This window comes from Malus domestica, chromosome 14, assembly GCF_042453785.1.
Source record: "Malus domestica chromosome 14, GDT2T_hap1".
Classification (NCBI taxonomy): Eukaryota; Viridiplantae; Streptophyta; class Magnoliopsida; order Rosales; family Rosaceae; genus Malus; species Malus domestica.
In genome coordinates this window covers 16,558,453-16,573,415 of record NC_091674.1, presented here as the reverse complement: position 1 = coordinate 16,573,415, position 14,963 = coordinate 16,558,453, and the positions used below count along the sequence as shown (strand labels likewise).

Below are 14,963 nucleotides of genomic sequence, written 5' to 3'. Positions count from 1 at the left end.
GTAAATTCACCGAGCTTGGTGCTTTGATGTGGTTCACGTTTACGGATTTTGAAGTGGTTCGAAGTTTTCTTCTATTTGATGTGGCAATGAGGCTGCAAAGGAGATGAGAGCGGTGTTGTTGTCATTGATTTGGGGTTTCGGAGACTTGGCTTAAGATTTTGGCAAAAGCAAGGTGCCCAAAAGATGATGACTGGCAAAAATGAAATGATGGGTTTTGACAAGAATGACCCATGTCTTTTCAAAGCCTAGTACATTTAGGGTGAGAACTAGACTCCCACGTGATGAGCATCATTTCTTTCTTTTATTTGCCTTCCTTTACTTTGTCTTGAAACCCATTTCGTCGTCATGCCTGTCACTTTGTTATCGCCTCTTAACTTTGCACAACAGCACAACAAGTGTTTGCTTTCATATTGTTTAATAAAAGCAAGTGGCAAAGCACCTCTTTTTTCATAAATACCTTTGTCAAGCTTTTATAGTCAGACTTTCTTTCAAGAGAAACCACATGATTTTATGTTGGAGAGCTATGGCATTTTAAAGTTGCCACGTGAGTGTCTTTTCCATTTGACTTAGGGAGTTGTCAGCAAGCCCTTATTGCTTCTCTATGAATTTGAATTCTTTCAAGTCCGGTAGGACTTTACATTTGAGAAAAATAAACACATATCTATTTCCCTCCCACAATCATGGGATTCATGCCATACGAGCTAAAAAGGCATTTAAACACCTTCTGTTTTTGTTGCTGAAGCTCTCCCAAAGTCTTTTGAATTCTTTTTGAAAGACCTAATTCTTATTCCAAATATGCAGTGTATCGAAGACTCATGAAAGGAAGACAACAACCTTATTTTTTTCATCAGCCTTTGCTTGTTCATCCGCTAAAACGGAAGGATGACACACCACTTCTATGCCGTTGCTGCTTGTCTCCATCCATCTTGACTTTTGACGAAAACGGACGGCATGCCAAACTCTTCCTCCTTCACCATGAGGTGCATGGCATCCCAATTTGTTTCGTTCTTCACCACCTTGTTAAAGTCCCACATCGGTGGGTGCAAGAAAACCAAAGGGGTTTAAATAGTATTACCCCACTTTAACTAACATCGAGGCCTTTTATGGTAAAACCCCACACTTGAGGATTGTGCAGGTGGTTAAGTTGGGGACAATATCGGTGTCATTAGAGTGGGACGGGCCCGGTGATCCAAAAATTCCAACATGGTATCAGAGCCCACGGTTGTGGGCCCGTGCAAGCCAATAAGCTTGTCACAAAAAAGGAAACAAGTCTAAACTCTTAACAAAGAGATGACTGCTAAGTTCCATTGAAAACAAGTGGGCCCAAAGTGAGCCGACCTCTGAGTTTCAATTACCGATGTGGATCTCCACATGTGAACCACTAAATGAGGTTACACGTGAGGGGGAGTGTTAAAGTCCCACATCGATGAGTGCAAGAAAACCAAAGGGGTTTAAATAGTATTACCCCACTCTAACTAACACTGAGGCTTTTTGTGGTAAAACCCCACACCTGAGGATTGTGCAGGTGGTTAAGTTGGGGACAATATCGATGTCGTTAGAGTAGGTCCCACATCGGTGGGTGCAAGAAAACCAAAGGGGTTTAAATAGTATTACAACACTCTAACTAACACCGAGGCCTTTTGTGGTAAAACCCCACACCTGAGGATTGTGTAGGTGGTTAAGTTTGGGACAATATCGTATCGTTAGAGTGGGGCAGGCCCGGCGATCCAAAAATTCCAACATGGTATCAGAGCCCACAGTTGCGGGCCAGTGGAAGCTAATGAGCTTGTCACCAAGAAGGAAACAAGTCTGAACTCTTAACAAAGAGACGGCCGCTGAGTTCCATTGAAAAAAAGTGGGCCCAACGTGAGTCAACCTCTAAGTTTCAATTACTGATGTGGATCTCCACATGTGAACCACTAAATGAGGTTACACGTGAAGGGGAGTGTTAAAGTCCCACATCGGTGAGTGCAAGAAAACCAAAGAGGTTTAAATAGTATTACACTACTCTAACTAACACCGAAGCCTTTTGTGGTAAAACCCCACACTTGAGGATTGTGCAGGTGGTTAAGTTGGGGACAATATCGGTGTCGTTAGAGTGGGCCCGACGATCCAAAAAATTCCAACATGGTATCAGAGCCCACGGTTGCTGGCCCGTGCAAGCCAATAAGCTTGTCACCAAGAAGGAAACAAGTTTGAACTCTTAACAAAAAGACGACAGCTAAGTTCCATTGAAAACAAGTGGGCCCAACATGAGCTGACCTCTGAGTTTCAATTACCGATATGGATCTCCATGTGTGAACCACTAAATGAGGTTACACATGAGGGGGAGTGTTAAAGTCCCACATCGGTGAGTGTAAGAAAACCAAAGGGGTTTAAATAGTATTACCCCACTCTAACTAACACCGAGGCCTTTTGTGGTAAAACCCCACACCTGAGGATTGTGTAGGTGGTTAAGTTAGGGACAATATCGGTGTCGTTAGAGTGGGGCGGGCCTGGCGATCCAAAAAATTCCATCACACCTGCCATTTGCACAGTTGCACTTTCGTTCTTCATGGACCTTATGAAAGCTCCAAAGTCTTTGATGAAATTTTATAAGAAAACCGCAACAACATGTCTTCAACTTTAAAGCAGCAACATGTCTTGGTATTTAGGGCAATGATCAACATGTGAGAAAGAAGTTAGTGGTCTTTGTTCTTGCTACGGATTTCTTGTGAAAGAGCCGTGTCTGAAGCTTGGCACTGCTTATGAAGGCGACGAACTTCATCGAACGCTAGGCAACCAGAGAGTCCTTTATGCAACAGTTTTATGCGAGCTTTCTCAAAACACGTACAGTAATCGATGACCAAACTTGAAGTCGCCTTCTACTTTCTGGTGAAAATCGAGGTCCGCAGACGACTTCTTTCTAGGGACGGAGCATGGACGATGAAGAGCATCGATCACTCAGATTTGATTAGAACTTCACGGGTGGTCTAAACCACCACGAAAAAATTCATGGGACTAACAGCAATGGCGGGGAGCTTGGATCACTTAGACTTGGTTGGAACTTCACGGGGTGGTTTAGACCACCCCGAAGAAATTCATGCAGTTGGCAGCGGCGAGGAGCGGAGAGCAAAGCAAATTGCTTCCTTTTCTTTTTCCTGTAGAGCCAAGAGAAACCAAACAAAGAAATATTTAGAATGATGGATTTGTACCTTTGAATGCTTCGTTGCTTTCCTTTGCCGTGTATCCACTTCTTTGTTTGCCTTTGTCTCCTTGAATTTCCATAGCATTTCACTTCTTTGATTTCTCTCCAACTCTCTCAAGACTTCTGCCATCTGTTCTTCTCTGTTGTCCCTCAATTTCTGCAGCATTTTCTTGTCACTTCCCCCCCACCTTGCTTTGGCTTAATGCCTTTTATAGGCGACAATGGAAGCGGAAGTTATGGTTAGTGGGTGAGTGCTACCATGTAGGCTGCATAGTGGGATACCCGTAGAAAACCGCCCACGCCTTCAGTTGTGAAGTGGTTTTATTATCCCTTATATATATATATATATATATATATATATATATATATATATATATATATATATATATATATATATATATATTTAGGGATAAAAATCAACAACCTCCATATTGTTTTCACTCCTTAAAAATAGGCACTTGCAATCCCCACAAATCTCCACGTCTACTCTACTTCTTTTATATTTTTATTTATTTATTTTTACTTTGTGAAAATATATGGTTCAACAAGGTCATAAGCTTTCGTTAAGGAAAATTATGTAACGGTAAAAGGCACTTGCATTTTACAATAGATTTTTAGTTTGACGACCAACCTATTGTTCAGAACAAGCTCGACCCAGGCCCAGTGCCACATGGACAACTGTCCAGGGCCCAAAGCTGAAGGGGGGCACCAAATAACTATATATATTAAAAAAAAAGTCCAAAGCCCAAATTGGGGCCGGAGGGCAAGAGCCCAAGAAAAATGAAAAAAGGCCCACATTTTGGGCATTACAAAAAATAAAATAAAAAATAAAAAAAGACATTAGGGACCACTCAGTCCTGGTATTGGGCACTACAAAAAATAAAAAAATAATAAAATAAAGACATTAGGGACCACTTGGTCCTGGTATTGGGCACTACAACAAAAAATAAATAAATAAAAAAACAAAAACATTAGAGGGGCCACTTGGTCCCATTTAACCCTAACTCTTACCCCATTTTCCCGCTTCCCCAACCCCCCCCCTTTGTTCCCCAATTCCCCCTCTTCCCTCCCCTACCATCCCTACCCCTCCCGCTACTGCACGCAACCAGAGTCCCAGACAAACAGCACATGAGGTCCTTGTCCGGCTGTCCCTCCTCCTCAGCTCAGCACCAAGGGCATTCACTCACCAATCATCATCAGCCCTTTTGAGTTTTGAGGTAAACTAATTTTTAAAATTTGAATTATCAATTCATAATTTAATATACAATTTTGCAAGTGACATAGAATTATATGATAATTGAGGTATAGAATTGTTGTTGTTGTTGATGAATTGAATTCTTGACTAATTGAATTATTTGATTTCATTTCAAACCCAATTTTTAGGTTCAATTTTTATAATATGTTAGACTATGTGTTAGTGTTTTTATAATATATAATATGTGTTGGAATGATAATTTTGATAGGAAATTTTTGTTATATAATGTGTAGGTAATTTTTGCAAACAAATTATCGAAGCCATGTTTTTTAGGAAACAACTCTTTGGTAATATGAAAATGAAAAAAAAGGCAAGGGATAACGAAATTGCCGAAAGTTTAAGATATCTCTTAATAAATTTTTCTCTACAAATAATAAGTCAGTTGAAAATTTGAGAGAAAATGATGTTGGTGAAAAGTCACAAAATGTTGTTGGGGAGTCTCATGATCATGAAAATGGTAGTGATTTAGAAGAAAATGTTGGTGATGAGTCTCAAGACCATGAAAATGGTGGTGATGTGGATTTAAATGTTGATGATGATCATATTAGTGTAGAGGAAACTATTGAGTCTCATGAACCTATTTTCCATTTAAACATTTATGATCCAAGAGTTTGGGATGGTCTTAATGCAAGAAAAGGGACCAATTCGAGAAACTAATTTCACTTATCCTAAGGACAAACTCTCTAGAAAATTTTCCTCACACTTCTATGATCGAAAATTACCAACGGGTGAAATTTATGATAGGAAATGGCTTGTGTACTCAAAAGAGTTGGATAAAGTCTTTTGCTTTTGTTGTAAATTATTTTAAACAATTGCCTCAAAAAGTGAGTTAGCAAAAGATGGAATTAGTGATTGGAGACATCTTGGTGTGAAGCTTGACCAACATGAAAATTGTAAAGAGCATCTCATTAATAAGAGAACTTGGGTTGAGTTGAAAAGTAGATTGACAAAAAAATCAGACAATTGATAAAAATTTCAAATGCGAATCAAGAAAGAGACAAATCATTGGAAACAAGTGATGCTTAGAATTATTGCTGTTGTAAAATGTCTTGCCATACGTAATTTAGCATTTCGTGGAACAAATGAAAGACCTTATAAAGACTCTAATGACAACTTCTTAGGTTTACTTGAAATGATTGCGGAGTTTGATCCAATAATGAAAAAGCATTTTCGACTCATTGAGAATAAAGAGATTCATCACCACTATTTGAGCCATAAAATCCAAAATGAGTTGATAGCTACTTTAGCTTCAAAAGTCAAAACCACAATCATTAAAAAAGTAAAATAAGCCAAATTTTTTTCTATCATTCTTGATTGTACTCCTGATGCAAGTCATGTGGAACAGATGACTTTAATTTTGAGATGTGTTGACTTGTCAAGTAGGTCAATAAATATAAAGGAGTATTTCATGAAGTTTTTAAGTGCGTAAGATACATCATGACAATGACTTTTTAATGAGTTGCAAGATGTTCTAAAGTCTCTTGATCTTGATATTGATAATGTGAGGGAACAAGGTTATGATAATGGATCTAACATGAGAGGGAAACACCAATGTGTCCAGAAAAGATTGCTAGACATAAATCCCAGAGCCTTTTACATGTCATGTGGTTCTCATTGTCTTAATTTAATAGTTTGTGATATGGCAAGTTCATGTCTTAAAGAAAAATCTTTTTTTGGAGTATGTCAATGCATATATACGGTGTTTTCTAACTCTACAAAGCGTTGGAATATTTTGCTTGAACATATTGATGATTTAACTTTGAAGTCATTGTCAACTACTCAATGGGAAAGTCACATTGAAAGTGTTAAAGCAATTAAATCCCAAGTAGCTCAAGTTAGAAATGCTTTGTTTACGTTGGTGGAAATTACTGAGAATCCCCAATTGAGTAGGGATGCAGGATGTTTAGCATCAGGAGAACTTTCTAGTTTTGATTTTGTATTAAGTTTGGTTATTTGGTATGACATTTTGTTGAAGATTAACATGGTGAGCACAAAATTACAATCTGAGGACATGCGTCTTGATGTTGCTGTAAAGGCATTGGAAGCACTTGTTACCTTTTTTGAAAACTACAGAGAAACTGGTTTTGCTTCTGCCATGCGTGATGCTAAAGAAATTGCACTTGATTCGGAAATTGACCTTGTTTTTCAAACTAAACGTCATAGACCTAAAAAAAACATCATGATGAAGTTGATGGTAATGAGAGGGAACAACAGTCTGCTGAAGAATCATTTAGAACAGATTATTTTCTAGTTATAGTGGATATTGTTTTTTCTCAACTGAAACACAGGTTTGAACAATTAAAGGCTTTTGAATCTATTTTTGGCTTGTTTGATGCACCGAAGTTAATTTCATTGGATGAGCAACAGCTAAAAGAAAATTGTAGGAATCTTGAAGCACATTTGAAACATGGAAATACCATGGATGTAGTTGGAGCCGATTTATGTTCCGAATTACATGTGTTGCAAATGATGTTACCTGAAGAAGCATTTCTCTCCAATAACCCTTGGACATCCATGGAAATAGCAAACTTTGTAAAAGAAACTGACATGTGTCCTAATGTCTTGATTGCTTATCATGTACTGTTGACTGTACCTGTGACTGTGGCATCTGCAGAAAGAAGTTTTTCAAAATTGAAATTATTAAAATCTTACTTGCGGACCACTATTACTCAAGATAGGCTAAATGGATTAGCAATCTTATGCATTGAAAATGATGAGATTGAAGACTTGGAGTATAATGATATAATTGATGATTTTGCTTCAAAAAATGCCAGAAGACAATTTCTTAAAGGTTAAATTTCAATGAGCTTTGCTAGGAATGGTTGTATATGATTGTATTTTTGATTGTCGGGGTTTAGGTACTATATCCCCCCGTTGTATATTTTCTCAAGTAATATAATTTGGGCGTGAGGGCCTAGCCCCCCAGCTTCGACTGGGTTCCAACCCTCGTTAAATATTTTTTTTTTAACATATGTTTCCGTATTAAAAAAGGGCACATTTTGAGCTTTCGCACTAGACACCCAAAAACTCAGGACCGGCCTAGTTCCGAACTAGTCTGGATCAGTCAGGCTCAGGCTGAAATTCTGTAGCTTCTTTGCCAATTCTGGATTTTCAGCCATAGAGTTTCGGATATCCTTTGTTCGACAAGTTTCACATGACTTTGAAAAAAAAAACAACCAGCATGCTGTTGACGCACCCTGCGTGCTCCAATGGAGTCAACGCATATTGCGAGAGAGCGCAACGGGGAAGAAAGGGATATGAGGGTCGCGAGTCGTGAATTGTGATTTTGATATCATTTAATTTTTCTCATTCCTTAATATACATATATCGTTGTATATAAAGAAATTTGGTTTTTCCCTTGATTTTAAATTCACCAACTTGAGGTTTTGATACAAACACAGAAAATTTTGCACTTTCAATGCAAAAAAACAGCAGAACTGTGGAAAAACAAAGGAGAAAGATTGAAACTTTGTTCCAGATTCAAGCACAAAAAACAGTGGCAGCAAAACACTGCAAGTTATAAAGAAAATCTACAGCCGAAGATAGCTACACAACTCATCACCTGATGACCATGTGGTCAAAATAGATCACGAATGATCTAAAGATATTAGGGTTCTTTAGAAAAAGACCCTTGAAACTCTTATTTTCCAAACAAAAACCCACCTAATATTAAATATGCAAATAAAACCCAAATTTCAAATAGAGTACCATGTAGACAAATATGTAACCAATTATTATCACATATTTACAACTTATGCCACAAAACCCTAATTATGTCAATAAATATTATTACTCACCCTAATTATGATTAGTAATTAACCCCATATGGAAAAGTTCACCTTCTTGTATGGTAAATATTAGGAATATATATATATATATATATATATTAATTTAGCCATGTTCATAAACAATTATGGGCAAATTTTTCATATGAAAAAAAAAATCCTTTGTACAATCAGTTATTTTGCATCAAATAATATTGTTGGATAAAAAACAATAAAGAACCAATTAATATTCTTTTATGTTGTAGGTAAATTACTTTACCTAGATTATTACATACATTAGGCATTTTTTGTTTGTTATCATATATGCTTGTTAAAAATAATTTATCTATATTTATATGTAAAATATAAGTAAATTAATTTTGAATCAAATAGCTTTTTTTTTGTAGGTAAATTAAAATAGTAGTTCCATTATTTTGGTAAAGTTAAACAGTGCCTAAATTATTTCGTAAGAATTAAACCAAGACAAATTATCTCTACTAAAATAAAACAGTAGCTATTCGACAAAAAATAAATAAAAAATAAAACAGTAGATACATTATTTTCTTTTAGGATTAAACAATAGGTAAATTATATTGTAGGTACATTATGTTTGTAATATAAAAAAAAGAAATTGAAATTTATAAACAAAAAGTAGTAGATATATTATTTTTTAATCAAATTTCCTTTATTTGTAGGTGAATTATTTTCATGCATTATTATATATATTGGGCACATTTTACTACTAATATATATGTGTGCAATAATTTACCTATATTATTATATAAAATATAGATAAATTTATTTTGAAATCAAATAACATTTTTTATTTTATAAGTAAATTATTTTACATGTATCATTACATATACAGGGCAAATTTATTACTAATACACATGTCCAAATAATTTACCTATATTTTTTAAATATAGCTAAATTATTTTATAGTGCCCTTTCATATTTTCATTTGGTAAGAAAATGACAAGATTAAATTAAAATTGTCTAATTTTATGCAAATTTGAAAAATAATTACGAAGGAAAGTATAACATTATTAGTTCTTTTTTTCCTTAACATACAATTTGTTATGACATATTATTATTTTAAACATTAATGCATTTTTTTCCATTAATCTCTCCTTTCAAATTTGCATAGATTTAAATGTTTACATTAAAACGGTAATTAGGGGTATTTTAGGCATCTGCAAAATGTAAAATGTGTAAAGGCAAACAAAATTAATGAATTTGCTTATGTGGAGCCTAGTCATTAGGTTTTATTCAGATAAAAAGACTATGTCGGGTTTTATGTAAAGAAACTTGAGTTTCAAGGGCTAAAGTCATATTTTCAGAAAAAATGAAGAAGAAAGTGTAGACAATATGACAAAAAAGGAGAAACACAACCTAGTCAAACCACTCTAGTCCCCGAAAAATATCCTCCCGACTTTTCAAACAACTAAGGAAAAAAAAAAAAATTCAACTAGACTAAATGCTGAACGGGTTTAGATCCACTTTCCAATTTTTTCCTACTGGCAACTGCCCCAAATCTTTTGTGAGAAAGTTTATTTGAACCCATTGTGTATACGCTGATGCATGCAATGTTCCTTTTTCAATCAATATTGGATTCATTCTCAGCATCACTACTTAAATGTCAATGTGTGTAGTCAATCCTAAGGAAAAAGTTGTTGCTGTTTATGTCCTAAATTTACAGGATTCAAACTGAAATCACAAAGCTTCTTTGCCAATTCGGCATCGTTAGCTTGAGAGCTCAGATCGGCTTTGTTGCTGTCCATGGTACATTCACCGTTGAAATCCTTAATATAATGATGCAACGCCACGGAACATTCAGTTGCTGCTCCCTACAGGTCATGCCAAATATATGAAAAGACAACCAAAATACAATGAAGCTGCTTCAGCATATCTTGTAAGGATTGGCTGATGGTAACATGCCTGATAACTAAATTTTAAAGACAATTGAGTACAAATCTGAACTTTAGTCTGGATCCAGTATCTGATTGCAGTTTACAATTTGACAATTTTATTTCACGACACTTCAGAAAGAACATTAACTCCTGCTACTCCGGATTGGTCAAACTCGAGCTAAAATCCCAGGGTTTTGCAGCCAAATCTGCATTTTTTGCCTGAGAGCTCGGTTTGGTGACGTTGCAGTCTACAAAGTATTTGCCCCCTACTCCCTTTACTTGTGGATGGAGCGCCACAAAGCATGTTGTTGCCGCACCCTACACGTACAGCCATGTTCAAGAAATAATTTTAAGCATAGATGATATAAAATGTTATTACATGTGTAGTTTGTGCCTGAAAAATAAAATCAGCTGCTACATACTACATAAATAGTTCAAGGTAAAAGAAGTACCTGTTCAACTGTTTTGGAGACCAATATGCCCAGCACCTTAAGCAGACCTGTGTCAAGCCAAAGAGAACATAAATTGATCAGTCGAAAACCAGACAAAAGTTGCACTGTCGAGAACATTCAAAAGTGATCAAAGTTGTAGGGTATAGGAGCTGAAACTTACACCATAAAAAGCAATCATAGCGCATAAAATTGGTGAGCATTGTTCCAGGATGAAGAGAATTAGCTGTTACCTCTGCCCCTTCTTCCTGTTTAGTTTGTTTTGAAAATAAGTTACCGTATCAATCAAGAGTCATTTTAAAGTGCATTAATAACTTATATGAATATATATGCTGAAATAAAAGACATGGTGATTGATGATTTTAAGGAATTCAATACCTTCAGACGCCTTGTAAGCTCATTAGCATGCAATATGTTAGCAAGCTTGGATTGTCCATAAGCATAATATTTCTGGTATCTAAAAATTAGCAAGTAAAAAGGGAAGATTGTTGATCATTATCTAACATACACCTCGAAGGCTCGAACAATTAAACAAAAAAACAGATGTCAACTTATTAAACCAGAATATATATACCCTAAATTCTTCAAAATGATGCTGCATATACAAAAGTATACCTTGAGTCGTCACTAATTTTGTCAAAACAAAATCCATCACGGTATATATATCGATGACCTAGCGATGATACATTAGCAAGTCTTCCCTCTGTTTTTCTTTCTCGTGATGTGGTTTTCATGGTCTCTAAAGAAAGATTTGTGAGGGGAAAATGACCTGCACATTGGATGGTTTTAGTAATAATATTAAGTAACAAGATGAAAGAAACTTTGTTAAAAACTTGATCCATTGGCCTCATGGAAGAAATTCATTAGACATGTTAGGGAGCGTACCTAAATGGTTAGTTGCGATATGGAGTTTTATGTTGTCTTTGGAGAGCTTGAATGGAGTTGCCATAATCCCTGCAAGAACACGCGATGTCTCTACGCCAATACCACTTGAAGCTCCTGAAATATAAACAAAGTTCACGCACACTAAAGTATTTAGCAACCTTACAACCTTAGTTGGAGAGACACAGGCAATGAAGTTAATTATAGAAAGCGTAAAGAAGAACATGGCCTGTAACAATGGCGGTAAGACCGCTTCCGTCAATCCCTTGAGTAACTTTCTCCGCGGTGGAAGAGACAGAGAATCCAGATTCTCCTTTCTTGCTAAATATCCCACCCATTGATTCCGCAGACGATGATATGAAGTAATAATTGGCAACACAGGTGATGGAGTTCTTTTTTCTTGAATTATTTTCAACGAGATTTGGAGTTACAGCGAATGTCAAAGACAAAGCTATGGTTGGTGTGCCTCACTAGTTATAGATACCAAATTTAATTTAAATAATTTTATCTAATTGTTTAGCCAGCCTAAGCAATATTGTTTGTCATGTTGTTCTGCTATTTAAAAAATAAGACATTCGTTTTTATTACGAGCAATATTATTACTTTAATCTACACTAAGAGATTCTTGAGGTGTTTTCAAACCCTTTTCAGTTTAAGGGCCGCTCGCCCTGCCAAAGTACCACAAAGGGTTTCTAGGCTTACACCTTTGTCTTAAACGACCTGAAGAAAGGCTGTCAATAGTGCTCTTAGCAGTGTTATCGATTGTATACAATTATGTATCTAATATCTCTCATCACTAATAGATGGTAATGCAAATAATCTAATTGAAAAATAACCAAGGAAATCAGAAGAAAAACAAAGGGATTAATAAGAAAGCAGCTTATATCTATGCTGACAGCTTTCTTACAAGGCAACAAGGCTTCGGCCATAGCCTATATAAGTTTTACTTGATCATTCAACATTTTAGCTTCAACTAAGTCTCGAACCATTGTTGCCAAATATGGAGTACGGTTTGTTGCCAAATACGGAGTACGGTTCGAGTTCGCGATTCGTTCGGGTACGGAATTCCTTAGTAACTATAGTATCATTCGTCACAGAGTACACATAGACAGTACGATATTCAATTTGATTCGTTATAAATTCATTAAATATATAAATAGTTTGATTGTAAAAACATTTATAATTATACATTTTGCAATTATTATTTATTATAAGCAATTATTTGTGTTTTATGGAATTGATTATTTGTAAGCAATTATTTGTTTACAAAGGAAAGACAATTAGTTGACTTAACTGTTTAAACAAAACATAATAGGGAGACCAAATTCTTAAACCAAATTGGCAAACTAAATGATGTGTCACTAATAGGAAGTAATCCAATCATCAACATCCACATCATCTGGTTTATAAAAATTTGGTTCAATAATTTGGGTAATATTAGGGAGATCAAATTTTAAAACCAAATTGTATAAACCAAATGATGTGTTTTAGACATGGCAATTAATTCCTCAACCCGCTAACACGACACCAAAATAATGGGTTTCGGATCAACACAATAACTAATCATGTCATTATCAGGTCACTCGTTAATAACATGTCATTAACGAGTTTACACAAGTTACCGTGAGTAACTCGTTTCAACCCATTAAGAAAAAAAATTATTTTGATGATTTTAAAGTTAAACTACTAAAAAAACTTATTATAAAATACAAGAGTCACAGTGTATATAATGGACATTAAATATTTATTGTTGTATTATTATTCTATATAAGTTTAAAAAAATGGAAATTGACATAAATAAGCCATTTTCTTAATCTTTGGACCAAAATAGGACAAACCGGCCATGCACACCATGCACAAAAGTGAAATGACAAAAATAACCACATATAAATTGTAAAAAGTCACAGCTCATTGTGCCATTTTTCGATTTCGAAGTTGGGGATGTCGAGAAAGGGAGAGCTGTGAGCTGTGTGGGCTTTTGGATTGAGCTCAGATGTGTGAACTTTGATTTCGAAGAGAAGGAAGTCGAGAGAGAGATGAGAAAAGTGAGCTGGATTTTGGGTTGAGCTCATAGCTCTAATTTCAAGCATAGGGATGTCAAGAGAGAAGTGAAAAAAAGTAAGGTCAGGTCAGGGGTTTTGGGTTTGAGCTTAGATCTGTGAACTATGTGTATTATTCTTCCATAACCAAATACAATAGATTCTTCCATACTTAAAGATAGGACATTTGTGCCATATTTTCTGTTTTGTCTGGAAAGTTCCATTTTTTCCTACGATTGAAGCTTCAGCGGGCATAGTAAGGTAGAGTGTTTAGTTCCAAGTTTCTATATCAATAATTTATGGAATAAATGGGTTGTTTCTAAGATGAACTAATACTTAGAAGTTAAATTAGGGTTTGTGTTTCATCTTGAGGCCTATAGGTTGTGGAAAAAAAAAATTACCTTTTGACATGCTAGAATACTGGGTATGTTCCAATTTCTGTTTCAAGTGTCCAATTGCAAAAATTTGTGAAATTTTTTCCATTATATGCATATGGCGTGCATGGTGTGCAAGGCTATAACTTAATATGAGAAGCGAGAATGTTCTAAGGCCGGAGTAAGGTGGATCAGAATACAAGTACCTTTGAAGTCTGGTTATGGACTCGACATGCTCCACTGCAAAGCTGAATACACAGAGCAACGATGCCACCATCATCCTGTTCCAGAATAAGTAAGCAAAGTCCAATGACATTGTTGAGATTGACCATGCTTGTACATTTCCACCTTTCACGGTGATGCACAAATTTGGTTCCAACACCTCAAAAGTCCAGTAATTGATCAATAGCTCTAAACTCATCGAGCTGTATAAATGAATTAGCGATGCCACCATCATCATGTTCCGAATAAGTGGGTGAAGTCCATCGACTTTGTTGAGATTGATCATTCTTGTTCCGCAAAATACATAGACCTGATCTAGTATGGAGTAAATAAGGTTTCTATATTCTTTGAAATTCCTACAATCTAGGGATTTGGTGTGCGCCGCAAGTAATCACACTCTTAAGACGATGCAATATTTACTTAGGGTGGGCAAACAGGGCAGGTTCAGGGTAGGTCCAAATAATTTATAGAGAAAATGGGGCGGGGCAAGGTGGGTTCAAGTAAATAGTAGGGTGGGGCAGATCCAAACTTCTGAATACAAGGGCCCCCTGCCTGGACCGTATCACACACATACAATTCACACGGGTCTTCTCACTAACTCAGTTCTCACTTTCACAATCTCTTTCATGAACCCAGACTAAATCTCCTCAACCCTCATTCTTGAATCTCGATAGTCGACAGTCAAGTGTTTCCGCTGGTCCACGAATCCAGGCGCTGAGTTTCCAGCCTCCTCGTCAGATATGCTCTTTAACTGTAAGTACTAAGTCCTTCGCAGCCGCCGCTGCCTCCTCATCCTCCTTCTGTTGATTGAATCTAGTGCTCCATCGAACCTTTGCCCTTACCACCTCATAGGCCCCTGCTTCTTTTCTTCTCGCCACCTA

General features: G+C 36.1%; 2 protein-coding genes across 2 annotated transcripts; one reads left to right on the top strand and one right to left on the bottom strand.

Moving 5' to 3' along the window:
- Positions 1–6,423: 6,423 nt before the first annotated feature.
- On the top strand, positions 6,424–7,238 carry LOC139191190 (uncharacterized). Its single transcript, XM_070811760.1, has 2 exons — positions 6,424–6,636; positions 6,747–7,238. The coding sequence occupies exons 1-2, from the start codon at positions 6,424–6,426 to the stop codon at positions 7,236–7,238; spliced, it is 705 nt and encodes a 234-aa protein (XP_070667861.1).
- Positions 7,239–10,091: 2,853 nt separating this feature from the next.
- LOC103424414 (short-chain dehydrogenase TIC 32, chloroplastic-like) lies at positions 10,092–11,872 on the bottom strand. Its single transcript, XM_029092875.2, has 7 exons — positions 11,677–11,872; positions 11,451–11,564; positions 11,181–11,334; positions 10,944–11,022; positions 10,729–10,813; positions 10,569–10,615; positions 10,092–10,434 (listed from the first exon to the last, which is right to left on the bottom strand). Exons 1-7 carry the CDS (start codon positions 11,783–11,785, stop codon positions 10,270–10,272), a joined length of 753 nt encoding a protein of 250 aa, XP_028948708.1. The 5' UTR covers positions 11,786–11,872; the 3' UTR covers positions 10,092–10,269.
- Positions 11,873–14,963: the final 3,091 nt, after the last annotated feature.

What these genes read in the sequence shown, in the direction of transcription:
- LOC139191190 (XM_070811760.1), top strand. Translation starts at nt 6,424, where the DNA reads ATGGTGAGCACAAAATTACAATCTGAGGACATGCGTCTTGATGTTGCT. An exon ending in ACATCATGATGAAGTTGATG is followed by an intron (nt 6,637 to 6,746) that starts GTAATGAGAGGG and finishes GAACAATTAAAG; the next exon opens with GCTTTTGAATCTATTTTTGG.
- LOC103424414 (XM_029092875.2), bottom strand. Translation starts at nt 11,785, where the DNA reads ATGGGTGGGATATTTAGCAAGAAAGGAGAATCTGGATTCTCTGTCTCT. An exon ending in TCTTACCGCCATTGTTACAG is followed by an intron (nt 11,565 to 11,676) that starts GCCATGTTCTTC and finishes TTTATATTTCAG; the next exon opens with GAGCTTCAAGTGGTATTGGC. An exon ending in CTATGATTGCTTTTTATGGT is followed by an intron (nt 10,616 to 10,728) that starts GTAAGTTTCAGC and finishes GGCTTGACACAG; the next exon opens with GTCTGCTTAAGGTGCTGGGC.